Source organism: Drosophila mojavensis, unplaced genomic scaffold (genome assembly GCF_018153725.1).
Source record: "Drosophila mojavensis isolate 15081-1352.22 unplaced genomic scaffold, ASM1815372v1 contig_136, whole genome shotgun sequence".
NCBI lineage: Eukaryota > Metazoa > Arthropoda > Insecta > Diptera > Drosophilidae > Drosophila > Drosophila mojavensis.
In genome coordinates this window covers 10,138,913-10,165,109 of record NW_025318667.1, presented here as the reverse complement: position 1 = coordinate 10,165,109, position 26,197 = coordinate 10,138,913, and the positions used below count along the sequence as shown (strand labels likewise).

Genomic DNA, 26,197 nt, shown 5'->3' with positions numbered 1-26,197 from the left:
TTATACATACATACATACATATGTATATACAGACACTATAGCGTAGTAGTGGAGTTGTAGCCACCTTTCGATTGACTACAAATTCGTTCAACGGCAAATCCCACCAACACACTAAACATGATTTTTTTTAATGAATGAAAATCCAACGCATACACACACACACACACACGCACGCACACCAAATTTTAGCTGTTCTCTTTTAGCCTTCTTTTTGGCTAGAGGTAAGTGCGGCAAGCGACGGCGCCGCCGCCAACAGATTGGGCTAATCAAACATCAAAAACCACGCACGTTTTTTTTTTTTCGTCTTCGTGGGACCGCAAGGGGGTGCGGTAGGGGGGACCTACTACTAACTACCAATTCGTTTTGTTCATTTCGCATTTAATTTAGCTGATTAACAAGCGCTGCTGCTGCGGCTGCGGCTGCGGCTGCTGGCCCCCTTTGAAAGACCGGACGGTGGGGCTGCCTACGACGTTGCCTACAGCAGTTGAGCTACCTCTTCAGCCCCTCTCAGTCTGTCTGTCTTTCTGCCTCTGTCTGTCTCTCTCACACACAGCATTCGCCATTCGTCAGCATAATTCATTTATTCAACTGTCTGCCGCCCAGTTAGGTGTTAAAAAGTTGTTAACTTATTTTTAATGAATGCGTGTAAAAGACAACAACAACAACAACAGCAGCAGCACCAACAACAACAACAACAACAACGAAAATCAAGATGTGCCTACGTAAAGCAGCAAACGAGACAACGACAGACAAACAGACAGACAAAGACAGCGAGAAGGGTGAGCCAGAGCGAGCGGGGGGAGAGGGAGGGCGAACGCGATGCCGTTTGGCATCTCGGCAAACATATCCATGATCTTTAACGAAAAACGAATACGAATGCGAAGCACATGAAAAAAAAAGCCAAAAACAAAATAAAAACAAAAATAAAAGAGCTGAAAAAAAAATGAAACACGTTAAGTCCCAACAGCCAACAGCCACGACGCGTCGTCTGTCAGACGCCAAATCTGCCTTTTTTTAGCCTTTTTGCAGCAGCAGCAGCCGCAGCCGCAACTGACTTAAGATACCCGCATTTGCAGAGGAAATATGTGACTGGCCTAGGCTGAAAGTATTTTTTTCGCGCTTTTATAATATAGGGTCTGAAAAAAGGCTAAGCGAAATTAAACAGGGCTTAGTTATGAGGGAGTTGTAGCAGAGGTAGACAGATATAGCGGTATATGAAGTTGAAGACAGAGAAGGAAAAAACAGCTAAACTGCTTTAGCTAAACTTTGTCTCGGGATAACTGCAGAGAAAGCTAAGAAAAGGGCTAAAAACAGCTGTCAGGAGAAATCTGAAGCTAGATATATAGAGAGGACAAAAAACAAAGTTGAGAAAAATTTAATATGGCTTGGAAAGTTTATACAGCTAAGACTATTCAAGCCTTCATTCTATGAGTATATATCTTAAGTATATAGCTAAAAAGTTAACCAAAAATATCTATATATTTAGCTTTAAGTCAGTTGAGTGAAAAAAGTAACTACCTAAGGTTTTCCTTTAGTTGCAATGCTTGACAAAAAGAAAAAACTAGCCAAAAGTTTGCTCGTAATTTATACAGAGTTAGAGCTATATATCTTGGCCGTAAAGCTAGCTTAAAAAAAACTAGCTAGTTTTCGCTAAGCTGCTTAGAGTGTTTAAGTTTTGGCTTTTGTTGCTTTCTTCAGGCTGAATTTGTGGCTGTCGGGCGACAGGGACCCAAAAAAACAACACGATTGAGCCAGCAGCCGGCGTCAGCGTCGGCGTCGGCGTAGCCGTCGACGTCACTGTCAGTTGCATGTCAGGCAGTCGAAAACGAAATGCAACCAATTTGTTGCCGGCAGCGACAACAACAACAGCAACAACAACAACAGCAACAAAAGCACCCAATTGCAGCCTTTTTTGGCTTGGAGACGAGGCGTCGCCAGTTTCGCCGCAATCGCCAAATCGCCGCCAGCCGCCAGCAGCGGCAGCGGCAGCGACTGCGTCGCAATTCGCTGGAGTCGCGTGTGGGCAGAGGAAGCACTTAATGCCCACAAGGTGTCAAATTGCAGCAGAGAGTTTGTTTTCTGTTTTTGTTGTCGTTGTTGTTGTTTCTCTTTTCGAGCTCGAATTCGAAGTCGAATTTCGGTTACGAGCTCGCTGGGGCTGTGCGGCTCGCCCACCCAGCCCAAGGAGAAGCCAGCTCTAGCTAGAAAAGAGCCAAGGCACAAGGTGTGTGTGTGTGTGTGACTGTCTGTGTGTGTGTTAATTAATTTGACTTTTTTTTTTGTTGTATTTGCGGCTGCAGCGTAGGCAAATAAGATACAGCTACGCTTCACAGCTTCGTGGGCTGGCTTTTTTTTTTTTTTTTTTTTTTTTTGGCTGTTGCGCATTTCCGTTTGAGTGAGAGAGCAAGCGAGGAAGAAAGGGAGAGAGAGAGAGGGGCAGAGTGGGTGTGTGAGCTGGCCGTTTTTTCTTTTATAGTTTTTGGCCGGAATTAGCGGGAATGAATGCAAATCAATCGAGAAATCGCCTTTGATTGGCAGCTTCGTTCTGGTTTCAGCTACATTTTCCAGCCATTCAATTAGCACAAACAGTTAGTCTGCCATGACTGCCCGCCCGTCTGCCGCTTGCGCATCACTGTTAGCCAAAAGCGCCGCCAAAGGGCTCTCTATATATAGAGATTGCAAATTATGGCAAATATTTTCATATCTATATAGTTTGCACAGAACAATTTCTTAGCTTTTTTATAGCCATTTTGTCAGGTTGAAGTAGAGTAAAGTAAAATCAGTTGATGCTTTGGCGTAGATTTATTAAGAGGTATTATGTGTCTGTTGTGCTACTTTCAATCTGTGGGAATCTCCTTATAAATGCATTATCTTTTTACCAGTTTAAAGCTCTGTTCTGTGCTTACGTTCCACTGAGAGTTTTTGCTCTACCAGATCTGCACAGATCTACAAAGTATTTTCCTTCTATGATTTCTTGAGCAATGAGTCGCGTGCTGCTGCTGCTGCCACTGCACTCTCATTCATTGCAGCTGCAGCGATCATCATCATCGTCATCATCGTCATCAGCATCAACGTCATCAGCAAACTAGAGCCCACACCCACCGCCCAGCTGCCACCTTCCACTGCTCAGCCACGAGACACACATCCTTAGAATATTTGTGCAACTTATCAGCGCATTTAAAATTAGCCAGCAACAACAACAGCTACAACACCAACAACAGTAACAACAATCTTCTTTTAGCATTGTTTTTGCCGTCTGAACTCTTGACGACATCTGCGACGGGGGCAACTCGCAGTCGCGTGATTTGCTTTGTAAATGAGCAAAAATGCAAAACTAAAACCAAAAACAAAAACAAAAACCAACAACAAAAAATCGAAAAAATTAAAAATAAAAAAAAAATAAAAACGGAAAAAGACAAGCAAAAACAAATGAAAAATAAAAAAATAAATAAATAAAAATAGTCATTGAAAATGTTTACGGCCAGAGACGCGTTGCCTTTAGCTGCCTTCAGCTGACTTTAGCTGCCTTTACAGCTCTGTTCCAAAATAGCCAACACACACACACACACACACACACGCACATACACACACATATGCACGGAAATTAGCTGCTTTTGGGGCAACTCATGCGCAATTGTCTAAACAAAATTTCACAGACACTAAAATAATTGCAACGCTGGCAACACGAGTTCGTTCCACAGCGGCTTCCATTTAGCTTCTTTTTTTTTTTTTTTTTTTTTTGAAGCGGCTTCCATTTAGCTTCTTTTTTTTTTTTTTTTGAAGCTAAATATATGTTTTACAAATAGTTATAAGCATATAAAATGCTGTTTAGTATTTGTTAAAGCAAAGCATAGTTTAAGCTCAAATTCAATATTATTAGACTATTAGAGATGGCCAAGTTTTAGCAGTTTTTCAAGTTATCCATATTATGCCGATAGCTATGCCATTTTAATCATATTTCGCGCCTGAAAAACATTTTCTCCGATTTTCTCTCAATCAAAGTTCAAATTAAATTTTAGATTTTATTGTTGACTCCTTCTAGAGTCGTCTACTCTATTATATATATAGTAGGTATATCATTGAGAAATCACAGCGGAAGCAGTCTTTGCATATATATCTGCATATATCGTATATAGATCGTCTTTAGATCGAGCATATGGCATCGTTTGTTCGTTTAGCTAATTGGCCAACAATTGTCATTCATTATGAGTAAACCTTTTCTCCCTCTCTCACTCTCTCTCTCCCTCTGTTTCCCCATCTTAGACTTTGCTTGTCTTATTTTTTACATGAACTTTGTCGTCTCATTGAAATGCTTCCCGAATTTTTTTTTCTTCGAATATTTTGCCAATTGTTGTTGCCAAGGCGCTCCGCAATAAGAACAACAATAACAAGAACAATACCAACAACAACTGCAGAACGAGCCCCTTTTTTTGTAGTGTATTTAATGTGCGCGTTTTGCTAGCGTTTTTAAACGCGCCGTCGCCACATTTTGCGGCTTTTTCACGTTTGAACTTTTTCTTCTTCTTTACTTTCACACTTTTTAATTTTAAGGGCGATTGCTCCATATGCGCCCTCTGTGTGTGTGTGTGTGTCCATGTGTGTGTGTGTGTGTGCGTGTGCGTTTGTCCAACGGCCTCTGCTGTTTGTTTGCTTTGTTGGGAACGACACCGCCGCCGCCGCCGCCGCCTCAGTGTGTTTGTCAACTGGCCCCCACCCCCCGGCTGGTTCGCCTACCCTGCCGCACCCCCTTGACACGCCCACCGGCTCACACCTACCGCTTGTCTGTCATAAATTATCTCAACAACCAGCGCAACTCCAAAAAAAAAAAAAAAAAAAAAAAAAAAAAAGGAAAGAAAAAGAAAACGTAATCAGCCATTAGAGATCTTTATTTCGTTGCGTTCACAAAACACAAATTGAGCAAGGCACGACTAGCTGATATCCTAGAAATGTTTAAAAATGAGCTCTAGATTTTTATCTTACACCTCTTTATCTCTATAAGGATTCTCCAATATATGAATATCTAAATTTTCCCGAAATATTTTCCCAGTTATTTGTTCATTACATATATAACTGTATCCTATTTATATATATATATGTAGTATTTTTATAAAATATATTCAATCCAGGCTTTCTCCCTCTCTCTCTCTCTCTCTCTCTCTCTCTCTCTCTCTCATTCTCTGACTCTCACTCTTTCCTCTGCCAGTCAAACCAGCCGCTTTACACAAGGTTTTATTTTACAGGGTATGCAGACAAATGGGTGCATTTGCTGTTTGAGGTTACATTTTTTGTTAGCTTTGCACTTAAATAAATTTAATTGCTTATAAAATAAATAAAGTGGAACGCAGTTGAGTGAGGCGACAAACTGAACTGAAGTAAATACCAAATGCTAATGCAGAAGAAGTATGTACTAAGAAAAAATACTAAGTAACAATGCATTCAAGAACTAGAAATACTAAATGGTATATACCACGATAATGGGGATATATTAATGAAAATCTATATATATATAATGAAATCTATAGGAAAAGTTTTGTAAATATTTGGTAAATATTTGATATTTATCAATATATAATACCGAGAAAAGAAGAAGGAGAAGCAGCAGGAGAAGGAGAACTACTATTTGGGCTCTTCCGTCATAATTTTGTTCACACTCCGAGTCTATTTATTGACATTGTTTTATTTAGTTTTCTGCGGCTGTTACTTTTTGTTGTGTGCCGCGATCGATCGATCTATTGATTCTGATTGATTGCCCGCATCGATTGATTGACAGCTCGACACTCGTCGCTGTCAAATTTGAAGAACGCAAACAGAGACAAACGAGACAAAAAGACCGAAATAATAAAACGGCTCAAGAACTCGATAAGCCGACTAATCGACGCGTTCAATCTGCCCTCACACACACTCACTCTCTCACTGTCTCTCCCTCTCTCTCACTCTCTCTCACTCTCACTCACTCTCACTCTTTCTCTATTTTGATTTGTCTTTGATTTGATTTGATGAACATTTTACGCTAATTATTTTGCAACAATTAATTAAGGCGCAAAACACAAATAACATTTTGTAAATTAACAACTAGAAGAGCGTAGCTATATACCATATATCTCTCCCACTCTCTCGCTCTCTCCCTCTCTCTCTCGCGTGCACTTTTTGTGCTGCTTCTACCAATTCGCCGATTTGTGCTGATCTTTTAACTCAATTAAAAGCGCACGCAGCCAAAAAAAAAAAAAAAAAAAAAAACAGAGCAAATATTGCAGGCAACTGCTTGACTAAAGAATACCCTGTAACTAGATTTGTATATGTCCCGAAAATAATATCGTTTAGATCAACATATTCTCACTATACGCCCTAGCCTTCCAGGCATTTATGCTTAGTTTATGTCAGCAGCTGCTCGGCTAGTCTATACCCTGTAATTATATTCAGCTTTAGCTATATCACATTTAGTAATTAAGTTTATGGAAATTCTCTTACTTTTACCTTAGAGAGACATTTATTGCTTTTGCCTATAGCAATCAGTGCTCGACTAGCAAATACCCTTCACTTAGCTTGTTTTACAGGGTATGCGCAAAGCACTTTGCGACTGTGCGTGTGAGAGTGCGTGTGTGTGTGTGTGTGTGTGTGTGTAGGCTGCAAAAAATAGTCAAAAGAAAATGCTGCGCCAGTGCGACGCCGCTGTCGACGTCTGCTGCAGCAGCGACGGCAGCAGCGACAGCGCCAGCGGCTGAGGTTCTGCGTCATGTGAGTCAGCAACGCATTTGGCAACACCAAGGCGAATTTATAGTTGGCTAAAACGAATGACCAACAAGACAAGACAAAACACACACTGAGAGAGAGCGCGAGCGACAGTGAGTGAGCGGGTGGCAGAGGGAGAGCGACGTACAGTGGGGCCACGTGTTGTTGGCAGCCAGAGCAATGTTTATTAGAAGTTGAAATGCCTGTCGCTGCCTTTTGACTGTAATTAGCACATTGTGCGAAGATTCATCTCTTGCTTGTTGCTTGTTGCAGCAGCACGAGCAGAGAGTGGGAGATGGCGGGGGGCGAGGTAGACATATGCCACACATGCTACCAAAACTGTCGCCAAGGGCCAAAAGCAAACCAAAAAAAAAAAAAAAAAAAAAACAGAAGCGAATAGAAAAGAAAAAGAATGAAAGATATTTCCACATGAGAACCTTGTTGTAGCTAAGAAGAGGAAAAAAAATGGAAAAAAAATGAATTATAAATAATGAAAGCTTTAAGTCAGTTGGCAAATTGAAAACTTGGTCTAAATAGCATTAAGTTCAAGCTTGAATAGTTCAATAGGAACTCTATAAGCTCTAAAGTCCTGGGAGTGAGCTCAGCGAAGGTAATCGCAACAGCAAGAGGGAGACAGAGAGAGAGAGAGATAGAGAGGGAGAGGGAGATAAGAAAAGAGAGAGACAGACAGTTAGACAGCTGGAATCATTAAAAATTCAATAAATTTTCGCATTTTACTTTGTGCTGCTACTTCTGCTGCACTTTCATGTTGTTGTTGCTCTTATCCTTCTTCTTCTTGCTGTTGCTTGTCTGTGTGTCAATGCACTGCCAAACAACAGCAACAACAACAACAACAACAACAAATTATTTCTAGACATTTCGTCTTAAATTCAAATTAAAAATAAAAAATATATATAGAAGATATAAGCATAAATTTATATATATATATATATATATATATATATATTTATATATGTATGTATATATTATATATATTTTTCTATAAATATGTGTGTGTGTGCCGAATGCATTTGTTGTTGTTGTTGTTAATGTTAAGTGCCGCCCACGCTGCGCACCAACACAATAAAAAGAATAATAATAATTTTGTTATTTTGTTTTTGTTTTGCGCAAATTTCAACATTCTTTTTTTTATGTTTTGCTGTTGCACGCTTCGGCTGTCAAAAACTTGTGCATCGATGAATGAATTTGGCGCAAATAATAAATAGTCTGGAACAGCAACAGCAACAAAAAGAAGTGGCCCAAAAACAACAAAAATGTTTGCGCCCATTAATCAAATGTCTAGACAAATTGCAACAACAATTGCACACACACACAGTAAACAAATACTGATGAGCTGTTTCTTGCGGCGGAAATAAGGGGCGGAACGGCAGCAACAGCAACAGGAAGAACAACAGTTAATCAAAGCAGCCCATTATGCCTGGCAACATTAGCAGTGAGCAGCGGAAGTGGCAGCAGCAACATTGCTGCGCCAGTCAGAGAACAGCGAATCTATTTTTAGGCAACAATTTCAGCGCGCCTGTTGCTAAGCTCGTGTTGCGAACAGCAGAGGGCAGCCTAAGCTTGCAAACAATGTTGCTGGCTGGAACAGTCACAGTCACACAGAATGTTGCTAAGGCGTGGCAACAATTGTTGCTAAGCTCGAGCCGGACTGCAGAGGCAAACGGTCAAAGCTTATTGCTAAGGCAACATAACTTGTTGCTATGCAATGCTGCTAAACGATGTTGATAATGTTTGACATTGTTGCTGTTGTTGACTTCCTGGCGTGGCAACATCTTGGGGCTGCGCTGGGCCAGCACATGATCGATCTATATGCCTATGCATATATAAAATATGTGTATGCATATAATTTATTTACAATTTTTGCGCTGAATTGGCAGGCGAGAAGAAATGTGAAATCAAGCGCAAAAATTGCCGAGCGCCAATTAACGTAAATTTCAATTATATTGTCGGCGCGGGCCCAAAAATAAATGAAATTTTCAAATTGCGCAAGGAATGACAACAAGAAAACTGACTAAAATGGGCATGAATATACATACATACATACAATATATAAATATGTATATATAGTTTGTTGCCAATACACATGACATATGGCTGGCTTCAAGTGCAGCCTGAGCTTGGCAACATATTTAGCTGAATGCTGCTGACTTTTGTTGCTCAACAATGTTTGGACTCGAGCTGAAAACCAAAGTCAACTTGTTTTGAGCTACAATTTGGCATACATACATATACATATATATATGTATGTGTGTGTTTGTCTGTGTTTTTTGTCTTCTATGATTATTTTTCTATTGTTTGGCTATTTTTTTTTTTTTTTTTTTTTTTTGTATTTTGCTTGCGTTTCAATTTTATGTTTCTTTATTTTCGCACGCAAATAAAGCTGGCGCCAAATGAAAAATAAAACAAACAACTACAACTACAACAACAGCAACGGCAGAGAGTAGAAACAGCAGCAGAAGCAGAGAATTATAATAAGGCCGCGCACACTTGATAAACGTCGCGCGTCGTTAGCGCCACTTATCACGTATACGCCATGTCGGGCAATGCCGCCTCAGCTTGTTTTCAATTTGTTGCTGATGATGTTGTTGTTGTTGTTGTTGTTGTTGCTGTTCGATTACTCTACTACTCTGATTGTTCTCACATACCCTGCCCGGGCGTAACGACTGGGCATATTAGCTGGTATCAATTGTAAAAACAGCCATAAAGAAAGCTAAATTTCAGCTAACTATCTTTAATGCCAGCTGTCCCATATATCAGCTACAGTTTTAAAGTCACAATTCTAAATACTTACAGTTTGCAAGTCGCTCTCTGAGAAACCTCTGTGGACGTCTACACAGATTAGATTCACAGCTTCAGCTTCACGCATACATATGAATGTGTAGTGACTTATAGGGTATCCCTATAGTCGTTGCGCTTCCTGTGAGCTTGGGGTGGGCGTTTAGACACACCCGCCGTGCCTTTAACTAGTTATTGTATTTAGCTAATTAGGTGTTTGTCATTGCCTCTGATTCAAGACCAAATCGTTGTTCGATGTGATAAGCTGACATAGAAAAAAAAAACAAAGTTAAGAATGAGACAGAGAGAGAGAGAGGCAGCTAGAGCGTTTACTCAACACTAATACCCTCTAAGCTTATAATATATATTAGGGCAACAGCAGCAGTCCAAAAACCATTATCATATAATATTTTTATTGCTCTACTCTACTCTACTCGTATATACATCTCAAAAATACCCTGTAAAAAGCACAAAGCGCACACATTTCAATACAAGCTAAAATGATCCAGCATCAATTGAATTCCAGTTGCTTGGCAGAGTCTAGGGTATTTACAGTGCAGCATTCTAGGATATTTTTCCTCCAGCTTTTATCACATTTGTTATTCTTACTCAATAGAATTGTGGCTTATCTAGGGTATCTGGCATTCGTATACTTACATTTGCATTTGCTTGATTTTTTAATGTATTTTTTTTGTTTTTTTTTTTTTTTTGGTTTTTTTTTTTTTTTTTTTTTGCTATTTTTATGGGTTGTTCGGCGGCATCGTTCGATGTGTGGCGCCAAAGAGTTTAAAGTTTTAGCATTTGTAATTTAGCCTTTTTTCCCCATGCTTATTTATTTATCGGCCTTTTTGTTGTTGCTATTTTGTGGCTGTGGCTCTGTGGGTAATTAAAATATATTAATAATTAAACGTGCTGCGCAGGCCGATTTGCATAACGATTTTAGTGGCTCGGCCAATTAACAGCAACAACAACAACAAGCAGAGGGAAAAAAGCCGCTAAAGAAAAAATTTTGACACTTGTTGGCGCCAGTTGCAGCTGAAGAAGATCCAACGAAAAGGCTTAGCTAAAAAACACTTGGCAACAGTTACTGTTTCGTTTAGCTACTTTTTTAGCCTTTACCAGCCGAGTTCTTTTAGCTTTTATTTTGGCTTACGCTGGAAAATGGCTAAATCAAACTTTCTATTGGGGTGTATTAGATTTTTTTTTTTGTTAGCTGATCAAAATTGTATTTGCTGCCATTAGCCGCTTTTGGCATTTCTTTTTAGCGCTTTTCCCGCTACTTTGTGCATTTGATGATTGAAAACGTTTGCCGGAAGCGCCGCCAATGCTGGCGCCAGCCACATTTGCCTCCGCTAGGCGACACCATTTGCCCCGGCCACGCCCCCTCGCCCACAATCCTGGCACCCGGGCTATATATAGGCTATAGACAAAGCGCTCAGGCATTGACTAATTTCAAATATGGGCAAATGCAATTAGCTGGCGCCACAAGTCCCGCAGCCAAATCGGCAGAGCCAAAATACCTATCTCTCTCTATATGCCTCTATATATATACATATGGATAAATATATAATATATTAATAGCATATATAGAATCTATTTGCCATATTTATAGGCTATAAACTTTTTATAGCAAATTGCATTTTCATAATTTTTCCATTTCTCACGCTTTTACGTTTCTCGTTTCAGTCACGGAATGCCAGTTCGGCAAGGTTCTACGCGAATTGGGCTCCACCTGGTATGCGGATCTGGGACCACCATTTGGCGTCATGTATTGCATCAAATGTGAATGCGTTTCGGTAAGTACAATCAAATTGTAATCAAAAACTATTCAAATTAAATCCAAATAACGTTTGAGTCATAATTAAATAAGAAGAACTAAAGAAGTAGGAAGAACAGTCTATAGAGAATACAAAGAATCCAGTAGCTTTAAGCTTGACTTTAAAATATAGGAAAGCTTTAGTGCGACAGGACAAAGGAATTCAAGCAGCTTTAAGCTTTAAAGTTCCTGCCAATTAAGCAGCTTTCAGCTCAGTAAACCTATACAGAGGATCTTTATCAGTAGCCGTTCACAATTAAGTGAGCTTTCAGCTGCTTTGCAGCTTTTATTTATCTGTTTTCTCTTCAACATTATCTCTCTAATTAAGATTCGTCTTTCAATTAGTGCAAAATGCAATAGAAGAATGCTGTAGATAAAGATAATGTGGTTTTTCTTTTGCTCTGTATTTTGGGGCCATGTGGCCAAACAAATTGAGGCAAGTCAGCTATAGGCGGCCAACTAATTGACTAATGAGCGTCGACATTTGCTACAAGCAACAACAAACAAACAACAACAAAGTTTGCCAAAAAAAAAAAATAATTATATATATACATATATATAAAAATAATAGAAAAGATAGAAAAATGAAAAAAGATAAAGAAAAATGTATTCTGACTTGGGTTAGACTTGGGTAGTTGTAGTCGCATGCAGCATAATTTATGGGATTTGAACGCATGATTAATATTGATTTGAAAGTCGGTACAAGCAGCGCAATATATACGCATATATTATATAAATATGTATAAATAAATATATAGGTGTATATCCTATATATACCCCTCTCTCTGAGGCGTTGCCAAAACTTGAAGCTAAGCAGAGCACGAAAGAAGCAAAAACAACAAATTTCACATTGCGTTCGTTTTGTTCTTTCGATGTTGTTGATTGAATTACGCAAAAAGAATTTTTGCATCGAACGAAATGCAAAACACAAACGGAGGCGTACACTAACTGGGGGCGTGACGCTAGAGAGGGGGGTGGGTGCAGTAGAGACATCGGCAGAAGCTGAGGTTGGAGTAGAGTTTTGCTTTTAAGCTGCTCTGGCCCAGGCGACACATTAAAAACACAATCGTTCCGCTGATTGTTCGCTGATTTTATTATATAAAGATTATATGAACAAATGTATAAATATATGCATATATCAATGAAGATTTTATGTGCATATTTATATTCATATATTCCAAAGAAATCACCTGAATCTAAGCTTCTTTGATTTCTTCAGCTTCAGCTCTATTAAAGCTAAACTCCTTCCAGGCTTCATTCTTTAGCAGGCGTACTACGGCTCTAACATGAACTAGTTAAGTGTCAAGAGAACTAGTTCAAAATGTATAGATTTTTCACTTGCCTCTTCAATTTGTAATTCCCTAAAGCAAAATTTCTAGCTTTGATCCTTCCATGAACTAGTTCATTTTTGTATTCCCTGCCAAGCTCCCCAGCCGTAATGCTTGAGTGAGCTAACTCCAAACGGAATCAACTAGTTCGCAGACCAAGCAAAACTTCTCTCTTGCCTCTTATTGGCTAATTGCAAACATCTCACCTGCTTAGCCCTCACTCCCAGACAGACTAGATAAGGAGGTCGCGGGGCCTTATCTGTTCCCTTTTCCCCAAGTAATTGAAATTTTTTATGGAGCCGTATTTTTTGTCGTGTTTTTGGTGCTGTTCATCGTCTTTTAGTGAACTGTGTGTATTAATTAATTATAATTTATGTGGCTGCAAGCGTTATAAACGAGCCAGATCATAAAATAATTCCTACTGACTGCTTCTGTAAGAACTCTGGGATGGCGTCCATTAAAAGCAACAACGTTGTGTCTCGTCCCCATAAAAATCAACAAGAAATTCATATAAACATCAAAAGATGACAAAAAAAAAAAAAAAAAAAAAAAATGAAATGACAAAAAAAAAATCTCTCATCAGATTCGCGCAGATCAAAAATGAATTAATAAAAAGTCGGGGACAACAAAATGGAAAAAAATAAACATGGGAATTATAAATATATTCAGATATTTATATTAAGAAAATCGCAGCTTGATTTAGTTCTAATTTTAAGGCAAGCGACGCGACAGTGCGAAAGAGATGGCAATGCAGCATGATGCAATGCCAGGGAAGACTAAACAAATACCCTGTATAGCAGGTATCTATGGAAGTATCTCTCTTTGGTAACTCTCAATTGAGTTAAGAGTTGAGAACACAGTGAAGGTCTCTAGCTGCTCGAGCAGCTGAGTTCCTTCAGTTAGCTGGGGATAGGGCATCTATTTTATATAGCTAAAAATTGTTATGCTCGCTCAGCTTAGTCACACATCACAATGCTCGTCAATTACAGGGTATTTGATAAGGAGATAGCCAGAGAGAGACTGATGAAAATTAAAATGAAAAACAATCATAATAAAGAAGAGACAAGCGACTTTGAGTCAGTTTTCAGCTATGCGAATGGCAGCGCTAATTAATTTTGTGGCTACAAAAATTATATAAAAAGTAAATAAAAAAATAAATAAAATACACAATAATGGCACAAACCAGACAGAAGTGACACATTGCCCATCCACTCAGCATAACTAATGAGCTACAATCAGAGAGCGAGTGCGAAACGAGACAGAAAATCAAAACACAAACAAACAAATGCATAGAATTTATTTAGTATTCTCCAGGAGAGAATTAACATTAGAGGAGTATGTGGGAGTCAGAGAGAGAGAGAGAGAGAGGGAGGGCGAGAGGAAGGGAAGAAGAGCTCCTCAGGATGCAAAAGTTTTATAATCCAACACATATTACTTTACTATCTTCCTTATAGCTACAGTATTTGCTTATGTATTCATAGAAGACTTTTGACTTTCAAAAAGTTTCATCCAAGTCTATATATTATAATCTAAATTTTCCTTTGGGTTATTTTAATATGTTTCTGAACTGCCCTTTTGTAAGATTTCATAAGATTGTATAACAAATTACTTAATGCTATCAAAAGTATTCTCTATAAATAAAAATGCATTACCATCTACAGATATACAGATAGATAGATATAACTGCAATATTCTGTATTGATCTTCACTATAGATATTGATGTTTTTCATTATGCTCCTGATCATCCATCAATTATAATCCCCAATCTCTCGATTTTCACATTTCAGATACCCAAGAAGCGTCGCATTGTTGCACGCGTTCAGTGTCGCAATATCAAGAACGAATGCCCGCCGGCTAAATGCGATGATCCCATCTCATTGCCTGGCAAATGCTGCAAGACCTGTCCAGGCGATCGTAACGGTAAGTTGTACATAAAGCTTTTCATAGATATCATATCATCTAGATGGCATAAAAGCCAAACTATGCGTAACTCAAACAAACTCATGCCAAGCAAATGAGTCATAGAGCGCAGGGAGCGCTTCTGCAAACACTATACACAGAGTGAGAGGGAGAGAGAGCTATAAAGATCTATATATATCGTTATATATATGTCTATCTATAAATCTGCAAAATATCTCAATATTTTGACACATGCAATTGTTTGTTACGCATAATAAAAAAGCGAAAAGACATCGAGATGAATATTGAATAGGATTATGTGTTGTCTCTGAGACATATAAAATGCTGACTATACACAAATATATATGGGTATATATAGCTCATCTATAGATCATATATCTATGAATAATTAAGCGTAGCAGCAAACGCAGCTGTACAACACTTTTCAACGCGACGTAGACCATAAAAACGAGCGAAGAAGAAAAAAAAAAAAAAGAGCCAAATACTATATAGACCAATATAATATAATATAATATATAGATATATTTATACATACATATATATATACAGACAGACAGATACATGGACATAGACATATGTAGTGGAATAGTTCGAAACGCGTAAATTGTTTATGAAAAATTACTTGGCCCGAATTGAAGGTCAGCGCTACGCAATTTATAATTCTTTTTTATGCCATTTGGTTCGCTCTGTTGTCGCCCCAATATCGCATACTATATATAATATGTATATACATATAGTCTTATATACAACATCATATTCCAATCTATACTTAGTACACACACACACCAACACGCACATGATGTATGTTATATCCATTTTTTTTTTTTTTTTTTTTTTTTTGACCATCTCTGCATTTATTTATTGTTGCTTTCGACTTTTGCATGTTGTTCGATGTTCTTCAATGTTTTTTCTTGTTTGTTTTTTTTTTTTTCACAATTTATTTTATATTAGCCTCCACTTGTGTAGAGAGCGGGCTGGGGGTGTATATCATGCGACAAGACCATGGGGAATATATGGCTATGAACATTTTTGCCATGTCTCATTATGGGGGAAGGAGGCGGCGGCGTGAGGGGCTGGAGAGGGGTTGGGGCATAGCTGGAAATTGGGCTACTTTTCACATTTTTTTTTTTTTTTTTTTTTGGTATTATTGTTGTTGAGGGGTCTGAGTATTCGCTGGGGACACACACGTGCCACATTAAACCGAACGGATTCCAATGATGCCTGATCATTCAAGCCAACAACATATTAAAGGAGAAAGAGAGAGAGAGAGCGATAGAGGCAGACGCATAGCTAAAGTCTGAAATAAGCAGCTCAATAGATTTGATCATGCGTTTAGCTTGTTTGACAAAATTAAAATTGGGGGCAGATAGCGAAAAGCCTACAGTAAACTCAAGTAAAGGCTCAAGCTGCAACGATCTGGCAACACTGTCTTCATATCTAGCAACCTTTGATATGTCTAGTCAAATAGCGAAAGAAAAGCCAAGCTACTGAATGCAGTAGCTCAATTTCATATATCATATCCAAAGCTTTTAACCAGGTGGCAACATTGTCTGTATAATATATAAAACTACAGCCTAACACAGTGGCAACGCCGCAGACTATCACTTACATAACTTATTTCTTCCCTTCTCTTCCGGGAATCCTTGAAGTTGCTCTTGCAGCTATCTGGCAACGCTGTCGGAACTTGACTTCCAAATGATGAAGAATTTGTTTTGCCTCTTTGGAGTTTTTTTTTTTTTGCCAACTCCCAAGTGGCCTTAAAGCTTAAGCATGCTTATGGGCATGCAGCACACACACATACACACACACATACACATGCATACTCCTACACACACGCACAACACACAACAAACAGCGACTGAATCAGAAGGCATTTCTTTGGCTTTTGCTAATTTTCTGCATGAATTGAATTCATAATTAGAAAAAACTTATGAGGAAAGTTGCGCTGTGTGCGAGAGTATGAGTGTATGTGTGTGTGTGTGTGTGACATTTTTCACATAATCAAGCCAAGTGCTGTGGCTGAATTCCAGTCGCAAGTCTCCCAGTTGCTGCCGCTGTGTGGCATGGAAACTGGTTGCAACTGTTGCTGTTGTTGTTGTTGCTGCTGCTGCTGCTGCTAGTTGCTGCAAGTTGCTGCTGCCAGTTGCTGCAGCACATCATTAGTTTCCGTTTTGCGGCAATTTTTCATTTGCTTATGCAAAGCCGTTGACCTTTGGCGCGTTGCCTCGGTTGACGAGAAAGATTTCACTTTTATATGCCGGAGCGGCAAAGCAGACAGAGGGAGAGAGATGGCTAGATGGCTCGATGGCTAGGCAGCAGGGCGGGAGGGCGGTAGGGCGGTAGGGCGAGAGGGCGAGAGTGGGCTGCTAGGCAAACGGGGGGCGTGGCTGAGGTTATGCTGCACAGAGTTGGCTTAAATTGCTGCCACGTCAAATTGCAACAGAAACTGTTGCTGCTGCCGCTGCTGCTGCTGCTGCTGTTGCTGCCTGTTTGGCTACGTTGGCAACTCGTTTGCCATAAATAGTTAGAAGGCACGGGCGCGGCCCCAACTTGGCTCGCTGCTTGCCACATGCTGCATGAACCACCCCTCCCCCACACACACACCCCTGCCCCAAGCAGGCAACGCTCACGCAGCTATTGTAAAAATATTTAACAACAACAACTTGCAACAGCAGCCGCAGCAGCAGCGGCAGCAGCAGCAGGCTTTGCTTTTGATTTACCAAAGTTATTTTATATATATATATATATATATATATATATATATATTTTTTTTTTTTTTTTTTTTGTTCGCCTAACTTGGTCTAGCCCGCTTTTGTCCAGGTATATATACGAGTGTGTGTGTATGTGTGTGCTTATATGTATAGCAGCTGCTTTGGCCAAGTTTAGTTGCAGTTGCGCTGCATCTGCCACAAAATGCTGTTGCCCATTTTTGGTCGCCGTTGCCCGCAGGCCTCAAATAGAGCCTGAGCCAAGCCCGACGCTTGATCGTTTCACTGCTGCTGCTGCTGCTGCTGCTGCTGCTGCTGCTGCTGCTGCTGCTGCTGTTGCTTCTACTTCTTATTCTTCCACTTCTTCGTCTTCATCAGCGTCGTTGCCTTTGTCATTTTCTCTGGCGCATTCCAGGCGCATTAATTTATGCATTTTTTCGTTATTTTTATAATGACATAACTCGAGCATTTTAACGCTTATTAAATTATCTCATTTGCCACAGCGGGCGATCGTGTTGCCAGCCGACAGCAGGCGATCGAGAGTGACAAAGAGATAGAGAGGGAGAGAGCGCGCGTCATGTCCATGTCCATGTTATGGTCACATTTAACCAGGTAGACACAATAAAAGTTAATGTCGAATGCCTTTTTCAACGTCAATCGTTGCTTTTCGAGATCGTTTCGATCGATCGTTTGGCATCGAACTCGGCGATAAGGCCAACTGCCACAACTGTCCACATCTTCAAAACTCCAGCTCCTCTCTCACTCTCTCTCTCTCTCTCCATCTCTCTCTCTCCCTCTGTTGCCATCTCTTTCGCTTCGCAGTGCCCATTAGTAGCTGACAATTTAAGTTGATGACATCTTTTGTGGTTGCGCGTTTCCTTTTTTAGTGCATTTTATGGCTAAACCCGAAACGAACCCAAAATCGATCCCGACTCCAACTTTGTAGTCAGGACACACACACATACACGATATTGATCTCTCCATGTGTGTGTATGTGTGTGCCGGGGCTAATAAAATTTTCAACTTTATCTTTATCGCAAAACGGCATCGGAAAAAAAAACGGAACTGTCTATTAAAAATAATAAAAAAGAGACGCTGCTGCACGAGATCCCATTTAGATTGTTTATCCACTGCCAGGGAGATACGTGTGTGCGTGTGTGTGTGAGTGAATGAACTGTGCGACATTTGGGTTAAACAGGATCACACAATTTATTGTCCAGGCGCTTGCCTCCTGAATGCCTCTTCTATGCAGCTTTCTTAAAGCACAAAAGCTCTCTCTCCCTCTCTCACTCTCTATGAATAAGGCTTTGTCTAAGAAAGCTTCCTTATTATTTATTTAGCATTGCAAATCTAGTCTTGTCTTTCCATACTGAAAGTTCATTTTCCGAGCTTTTGCTTCTAGTCCTTGTAAACTTTCTGATCTCTTAAGGGAAAATGAGCTTTGACTACGATACAAGCTCCGTTCTCTCTCTCTCTCTTAACGCCGTCTCCCTTACTTTACCTCTCTCTCTCTCTCTCTCTCTCTCTCTCACTTCATCTCTCTCTCTCTCTCTTTATCTTTCTCTCTCTGTCTCTCTTTCACTTCATCTCTCTCTCTCTCTCTTTATCTCTCTCTCCCTCCAGTCAAAGGTCACAAGTCCTTTGCCTTCGCTTAAATGTTCACTCAGTTCCGTCTCCCTCCCTCTGCATCTCTCTCTCTCTCTCTCTCGCTCTCACTGTCTTTCTCTCTCTCTGTATCAACCACAATAACAAATCGTCAAAGCTCTTGAGCCACACACAACGTTTGAAATTCTATGGAAGCAAGTAAACCACAGTCGCAACCACAGCCGCAGCCGCAGCCGCAGCCCCAACCACAACAGTTGCCATCCAATCCAATCCAATCCAATCAGCAATCAGTTAGGCTCTGCCGTCTGTGTAGCTGGTTGTGAGATCTACATAAGTAAATGCCCGTCCATTCAGCTAGATCATTTGAAAAAACACTTTCAAAACTGTTTTATTATTGGTTCTGTTTTTTTTTTTTTTTTTCATTTGGTTAATGAGCCACTGGGGGCGGGGGTAAGCAGGGAAGGGAGGAGGGGGGGGACCGACCGGCTCACAGCATACCAAAGCGTTGACTCAATGGCCGAAGGTGTCGTTTGTCTTAGCCCTGTGGCTTTGTCGGCTTCGGCTTGACTCCTCAGCTCCCCGCCGTCAGCGTCTGCGTCAGCGTCAGCCTCAGCGTCGCACGTTCGTTCTGTTCCCACTGTCATGATGGGCAACGTGTCGTCGTCTTTGTGCGCACCAAAACTCATTTATCTTGGCTTACAAAAACGGCCAAGCAGCGGCAGCAAGACCCAAATAACAACAACAACAACAACAACAACAGCATTGAAAGCCACACACGGCATAAAAATGAAACGAAACGAAATTCATTCATCTGCAATGGGAAGCAAGCGCGAGTCAAGGGCAGGCGAGAGCGAGAGGGCGAGAGGACGAGAAGGGGGGGTGGGGAGAGGGAGGGCGAAGGCGAATTCAGCAGGAATTGCCTGGCGAATGGCAGGATCTGCTGGCTCGGCTCTGCCAATAAGCTAAAGAATGCGATGCAGACGACGCGTCAAATTGAAAAAAGAAGAAGAAGAAGAAGAAGAGGCAGCAGAGCAGCGAAGAGCACAAGACAAAGAGAGTGGGCAGAGGGCAGCGGGCAGCGGGCAGCGGGCAGTGGACGGCGGACAGCTTGGAGGGCAGAGTTGGGCTTCGGCTTCGGTCAGAAGTGGCTCGTATTAAGATCAGGCGATAAGATCGGACAGCCAAACGACGACATTGGAAGGCAGCAGCAGCACACACACACACACACACACACATGCAGATATACGGCGCGCAACCGCAGCATGCTCTTGGCCTGCCTGGCCTAACCCCCTCGCAGCCCCTCCCCCTCCCCCACGCCACTGCGGCCTCGGCTCAATAAAATGCTATACAAGGTGTCAGATTTGTCGCCCTTCATTATGCGGCAAGAAGAAGCTGAAGTGTGTGTGTGTGTGTGTGTGTCTGCCTCTGTGTGTGTGTATTTTTTCAATGTCTCTGCATCTTTGCTTTTTTGCGGCTTAAGCGCTGCGCCTGTGTGCGTGAAATGGAATTCCGATGCAGCTACAGCTTCGACTTCAGCTTCAGCCTTAGCCTTTTTTTTAGCCGTTTTTATTTTATTTTTGTTTTTTGTTCTGCTTTTAATCAGCTTTGCAGCAGCGGCTTCTAACGAAGCTGCTGTCAATCAAGCAAACTCTCTGCATGTGTGTGTGTGTGTGTGTGTGTGTGTGTGTGTGTGCTGTCACATCCCAGATATGTCCACCTACTTTCACGCCGCATTTGCCTGGCACTCGCTGTGTGAATTTCTAGGAATTCCTTTCGACTAGTTTTCTGTTTTGGTTCTACCTGCTCAATTTATGCACGATTAATGAATGCCACCTGGGCAGACCAACGGATCCGCTCTACCTGTGTGTATGTGCATGCGTGTGTGTGTGTGTGTGTGTGCGTGTGTGCTTGTGTATTTCTTTTCTTTTATTCAGATTCATTCATACATTGCATTCATTGCGGGACCCTTTGATGCTATTTGTTGCTATCTAAATTCCATTTAAGTAGACCATTTTGGCTAACCTTCTTCTTCTTATTGTCTTACAGATACGGATGCTGCTTCGGATGTGCCAGTGCCCAGCGAGGAAGAGGAGCGCAACATGAAACGTAAGTGAAAATCTATAGAAATCTATGCAACTATCTGAGCATAAAGATAACGATAACGAGCTATTCATTATGAAGATGAAATCATAGAAACAAAAGTTAAATCCCTGTTTCTTAAAGTACACTCATATATTAGCCCTTATAATAAGATATAGTTGGTCGATCCATCTGATTTGGATATATGTTCAGTCTGGATGAAATCATAGAAACAAAAGTTAAATCTCTCTCTTAAAGTACACTCATATATTAGCCATTATAATAAGATATAGTTGGCCGATCTAACTGATTCCAATATATGTTCAGTCTGTGGCCTTCAGCAGCAGCTGTACAAATTTTCAGGCCGCTGGCCATGGAGAGTGTCGAGTTACCATAGAACAGTAGGTGTCATAGCCGCACAGCAGGTGACTGCCGACTTCCATGTAACTCTGGAAGGTGCTAGTTGTGCACACTCACAGTCACACTCACGCTCACTAATTCATTCATTCATACGCTCATTCATTCCATTTAGTGTTTCCCATTCACAATAGTCATTGCTTCCCTTTTCAATTCACAGATTACGCTGCGCTGCTAACGGGTCGCACATCGTACTTCCTGAAGGGCGAGGAAATGAAGTCCATGTACACGACATACAATCCACAGAATATCGTGGCCACCGCTCGTTTCCTGTTCCACAAGAAGAATCTGTATTATTCATTCTATACATCGACGAAAATCGGTCGACCACGTGCCATACAATTCGTCGACGATCGCGGCGATATACTCGAGGAGCATCAGCTGGAGACGACCCTCAGCGGCACCCTGAGCGTCTATCAGAATGCCACCGGCAAGATCTGCGGCGTCTGGCGGCGAGTCCCGCGCGACTACAAGCGCATCCTGCGCGACGATCGCCTTCACGTGGTGCTGCTCTGGGGCAACAAGCATCAGGCCGAGCTGGCCCTGGCCGGCAAGATAGCCAAGTACACGGCATTGCAGACGGAACTGTTCAGCTCCCTGCTGGAACCGGCGGCGACCAACGGCAAAACGGATCCCCAACTGGCCGGAGCCGGCGGCACGGCCATTGTCTCGACGAGCAGCGGTGCGGCTAGCTCGATGCACTTGACCTTGGTCTACAATGGTATCTTTGGCGTGGAGGAATATGCCGATGCCGGGCTGAGTGTTCGCATCGAGCTGCCGGAGCGCAAGGAACTGATCCTGGACGAGGTGTCGCGTGTGCGCAAGCCATCGGCCGAGATCAATGTGCTGGAGCTGTCCTCGCCCATTTCCATACAGAATCTGCGCCTGATGTCGCGCGGCAAACTTCTGCTGACCGTGGAGTCCAAGAAGTATCCGCAGCTGAGGATCCAGGGACACATTGTGACGCGTGCCAGCTGCGAGATCTTCCAGACGCTGCTGGCGCCGTCGCACGGCAACGAGCTGAGCACACGGAGCAGCGGCCTGGCCTGGGTCTATCTGAACACGGACGGCTCGCTGGCCTATAACATTGAGACGGATCACGTGAACACCCGGGATCGTCCGAACATTAGCCTGATCGAGGAACAGGGCAATCGCAAGGCCAAGCTCGAGGATCTGACGCCCAGCTTCAATTTCAATCAGGCCATCGGCAGCGTCGAAAAGCTCGGACCCAAAGTCCTGGAGTCTCTCTACGCCGGCGAGCTGGGCGTGAATGTGGCGACGGATCATGAGGCGAGTCTGATACGCGGCCGCCTCGTGCCACGGCCCGTAGCCGATGCCCGCGACTCCGCCGAGCCCATTCTACTCAAGGCGCACGTGGAGCATGGCCAGAACCAGGGCCAGGGCATGGGCATGGCCTGGATGGCGATCGACAACGAATGCAATCTCCATTACGAACTGACGCTGAGCGGCGTGCCGAACCAAGAGCTGCAGCTGTACCTGGAGGAGAAGCCGATCGAGGCCATCGGAGCGCCCGTGACCCGGAAGCTGCTCAAAGAGTTCACGGGCAACTACATGGAGGGCTTCCAGCTGTCGATGCCCTCCGCGGAGCTGATCAAGCTGGAGACGAGCGTTTGCTACCTGGAGCTGCACTCGAAGGTGAATCCGCGCCTGCTGCTGCGCGGCAAGTTGAAGTCGACCAAGGTGCCAGCGCACTGCTTTCCCATCTACACGGACAACAATGTGCCGGTGCCGGGCGATCAGAATGGCAATCAGATGCTGAGCACCGAGAGCAACTGCTACCATTCGGGCCGCTTCTACAACGAGTCGGAGCAGTGGCGCAGCGCCCAGGACACCTGCCACATGTGCGCCTGCCAGCGCGGCCAGGCCAACTGTGAGCTGATCAAGTGCCCGGCCCTGAAGTGCAAGGCGGGCGAGCAGCTGCTGCAGCGCGAGGGCGAGTGCTGCCCCAGCTGCGTGGCCAAGCCGGCCGACTGGGCCCAGGCCCAGGGCCAGCTGAGCAGCTCGCCGGCGATCAATGCCAGTGATCTGCTGCAGCAGCGCCGCGGCTGCCGACTGGGCGAGCAGTTCCATGCCGCCGGCGCCAGCTGGCATCCGTTTTTGCCGCCGAACGGCTTTGACACCTGCACCACCTGCAGCTGCGACGCCCAGACTCTGGAGGTGCGCTGCCCCCGCATGGTCTGCCCGCCGCTGCAGTGCAGCGAAAAGCTGGCCTACCGCCCCGACAAGAAGGCCTGCTGCAAGGTGTGCCCGGAGGGCAAGCAGAGCAACCACGGCGCCAGCAGCAAGCACCAAGCGCCGGCCAATCACAACGAGCTGCACGATCAGGCCGTCCAGCGTACGGCCGCCCACAATGCCGAGGAGGTGCTCGCCGCCGGCGGCTGCAAGGTGGTCAACAAGGTATACGAAAACGGACAGGAATGGCATCCCATCCTCATGTCGCACGGCGAGCAGAAGTGCATCAAGTGCCGCTGCAAGGTAAGTCCGATCGCAATCGCACGACTCCATTCAAGCAATGTAACTAATACAACATATATGCTCTTCTCATTTGCAGGACTCGAAGGTGAACTGCGATCGCAAGCGCTGCTCCCGCTCCACCTGCCAGCAGACGCGCGTCTCCAGCAAGCGACGTCTCTTCGACAAGCAGACGGGCGTGGCCGAGCTGGTGGGTGGCGTTGCCCAGCCCATTGACGAATGCTGTTCGACGCAATGCCGACGCTCGAGGCGACACCACAAGAGGCAGCCGCACCATCAGCAGCGCGCCACAAGCTGAGCGAGCGAGCAAGCGAGACAGAGGAACAGAATTACAGAAAGAGAGAGCGAGAGAGAGAGAGAGAGAGAGCGAGCATCATGTAAACTTGTATTATAGATAGACAGAAAGAGAGGCCAAGCGCAAGAGCAAGCGAACACAGCGAGAAAGAGACGGCAAACATATATATTTATATATATATTTATATATACAAACACACACACACACATACATACATATATACATACATATATATTCATATATATATGCATAACCAGTGCAGTTAGAGTTGCTTTAAAAATTCTCTACGATTTAGAGTTTAGCTCGAAAGCATTTTTTCACAATTTCGTTTGAAATTTTTCAAAAAAAATTCACATGAAAAATACAAAACAAAAACAAAAAACTGTGCTGTGTAACATTCAAAAAGGAAACTAAGAAAAAAAAAAAAAACATAATATAATGAAAACAACCCTGCTTCTTCTTCATCAAACAAAATTCATTTCAATTGATTTAAATTAAATATTTAAATTCCAATTTGAAAGCGATACATACACACACACACACACACACATATATATATATATATATATATATATATATATATATATATATATATATATATTATATCTTCTTTTTTTTTTTGAGAATAATATTTTATGAGAAACAAAACGCAGTGGGAAACGGTTTTAATTTTGGCGCGTTTTTCGCTATCGATTTGTTATCGATCAACGATACCATTTTGCCGCGACCAAACCAAAAGTACGACTGATTGACTGAATGGCAAAACAAAATAAAATATAAAAAATATATATAAAAAATGAAAATATTTAGCCTGTAAGCAAACATAATTTTTTTTTTTTTAATGAAAAAAAAAATTGAAAATGAAATATTTTCAATGTGAAATTATTTTGTACTAATTGTTACTTACTCACACACACATAAATACATATAAAAATTATTATTTGAATATATAAATTTTTTATATATTTATTGTATTGCGTTGAACATGAAAACATTGAGCAAAAACAAAAAACAAAAAAAACACAAAATTATTTCAAAAAATTTTTATGTACAAAAAAATTTGCGAAATTTCGAAAATAAAAAGAAAGAAATGCCATGTACCCATATTTATATATATACACACACACACAAATGAAAATGAAAAAGAAAATGAAATTGTATTAATTTTTTATTAAATTTTATTCTATTAAATTATTTCTTATTATTATAATTTTATGTTTATTTTTTTTTTCATAGCATATAAATATAAATACATAAAAAATACATACATACACATGCATACATTTATATTTAAAGATAAATATATGTATATATACATAAGTATATATATTGATATTGATGATTTAATTGCGAAATACTAAACAAAAAAGAAAGCAACAAAAAATACAAAGCATATTTTACTAATAATACTTAAATTTAATGTTTAAAAATTAAAAACAAAATACAAACAAACTCCCCCCACCCCACACACAAAAAACATCAAACACAATAAATAATAAACAACAAATATAATACAACAACATATTTTTTATTTATATATATTTTTAATTTTGTAGTATTTAAAAACATGTTTTTTTTTCAAGCAAAAAAATGTTAAAATAAAAAATAAAATATATATATATATATATATATATATATATATATATATATATATATATATATATATATATATATATATATAATAAATATATAAATATAAATATATATTTAATAACAAAATATTTCGATTGCGTTTTTATTGAATCAAAAACTTTTACAGGAAATACCCCAAAGTCTACGAAGCATTTCAAGCCCTCTTAGATTCAATGCGGAACTTGAATCACTTAAGAAGCAAGATTCATTGGATTCGCAGAATGAGTTCGCATATCTTACAATTCATATGCTACTACTCAGACATATAATGATTAATTTGGTACTCGTAATACCCGTAATGAATCCCTCGCATACTCAAAATATATTTTCAGAAGCTTATCAATCCTTCATACAATGCTCGATAGAGTTCATAGTATA

The 26,197-nt window shown here is 41.4% G+C and overlaps 1 protein-coding gene across 1 annotated transcript in view; it reads left to right on the top strand.

Moving 5' to 3' along the window:
• Window positions 1-24,307, top strand: part of LOC6585135 (dorsal-ventral patterning protein Sog) — a 38,150-nt gene extending 13,843 nt beyond the window's left edge. The window contains exons 3-7 of the mRNA XM_015161098.3: window positions 11,212-11,321; window positions 14,458-14,590; window positions 20,950-21,009; window positions 21,560-23,895; window positions 23,972-24,307. Of these exons, the coding sequence (XP_015016584.1) occupies window positions 11,212-11,321; window positions 14,458-14,590; window positions 20,950-21,009; window positions 21,560-23,895; window positions 23,972-24,190 (2,858 nt within the window). The 3' untranslated portion in view covers window positions 24,191-24,307. The remainder of the gene's footprint in view (window positions 1-11,211; window positions 11,322-14,457; window positions 14,591-20,949; window positions 21,010-21,559; window positions 23,896-23,971) is intronic.
• The last annotated feature ends 1,890 nt before the right edge of the window (window positions 24,308-26,197 follow it).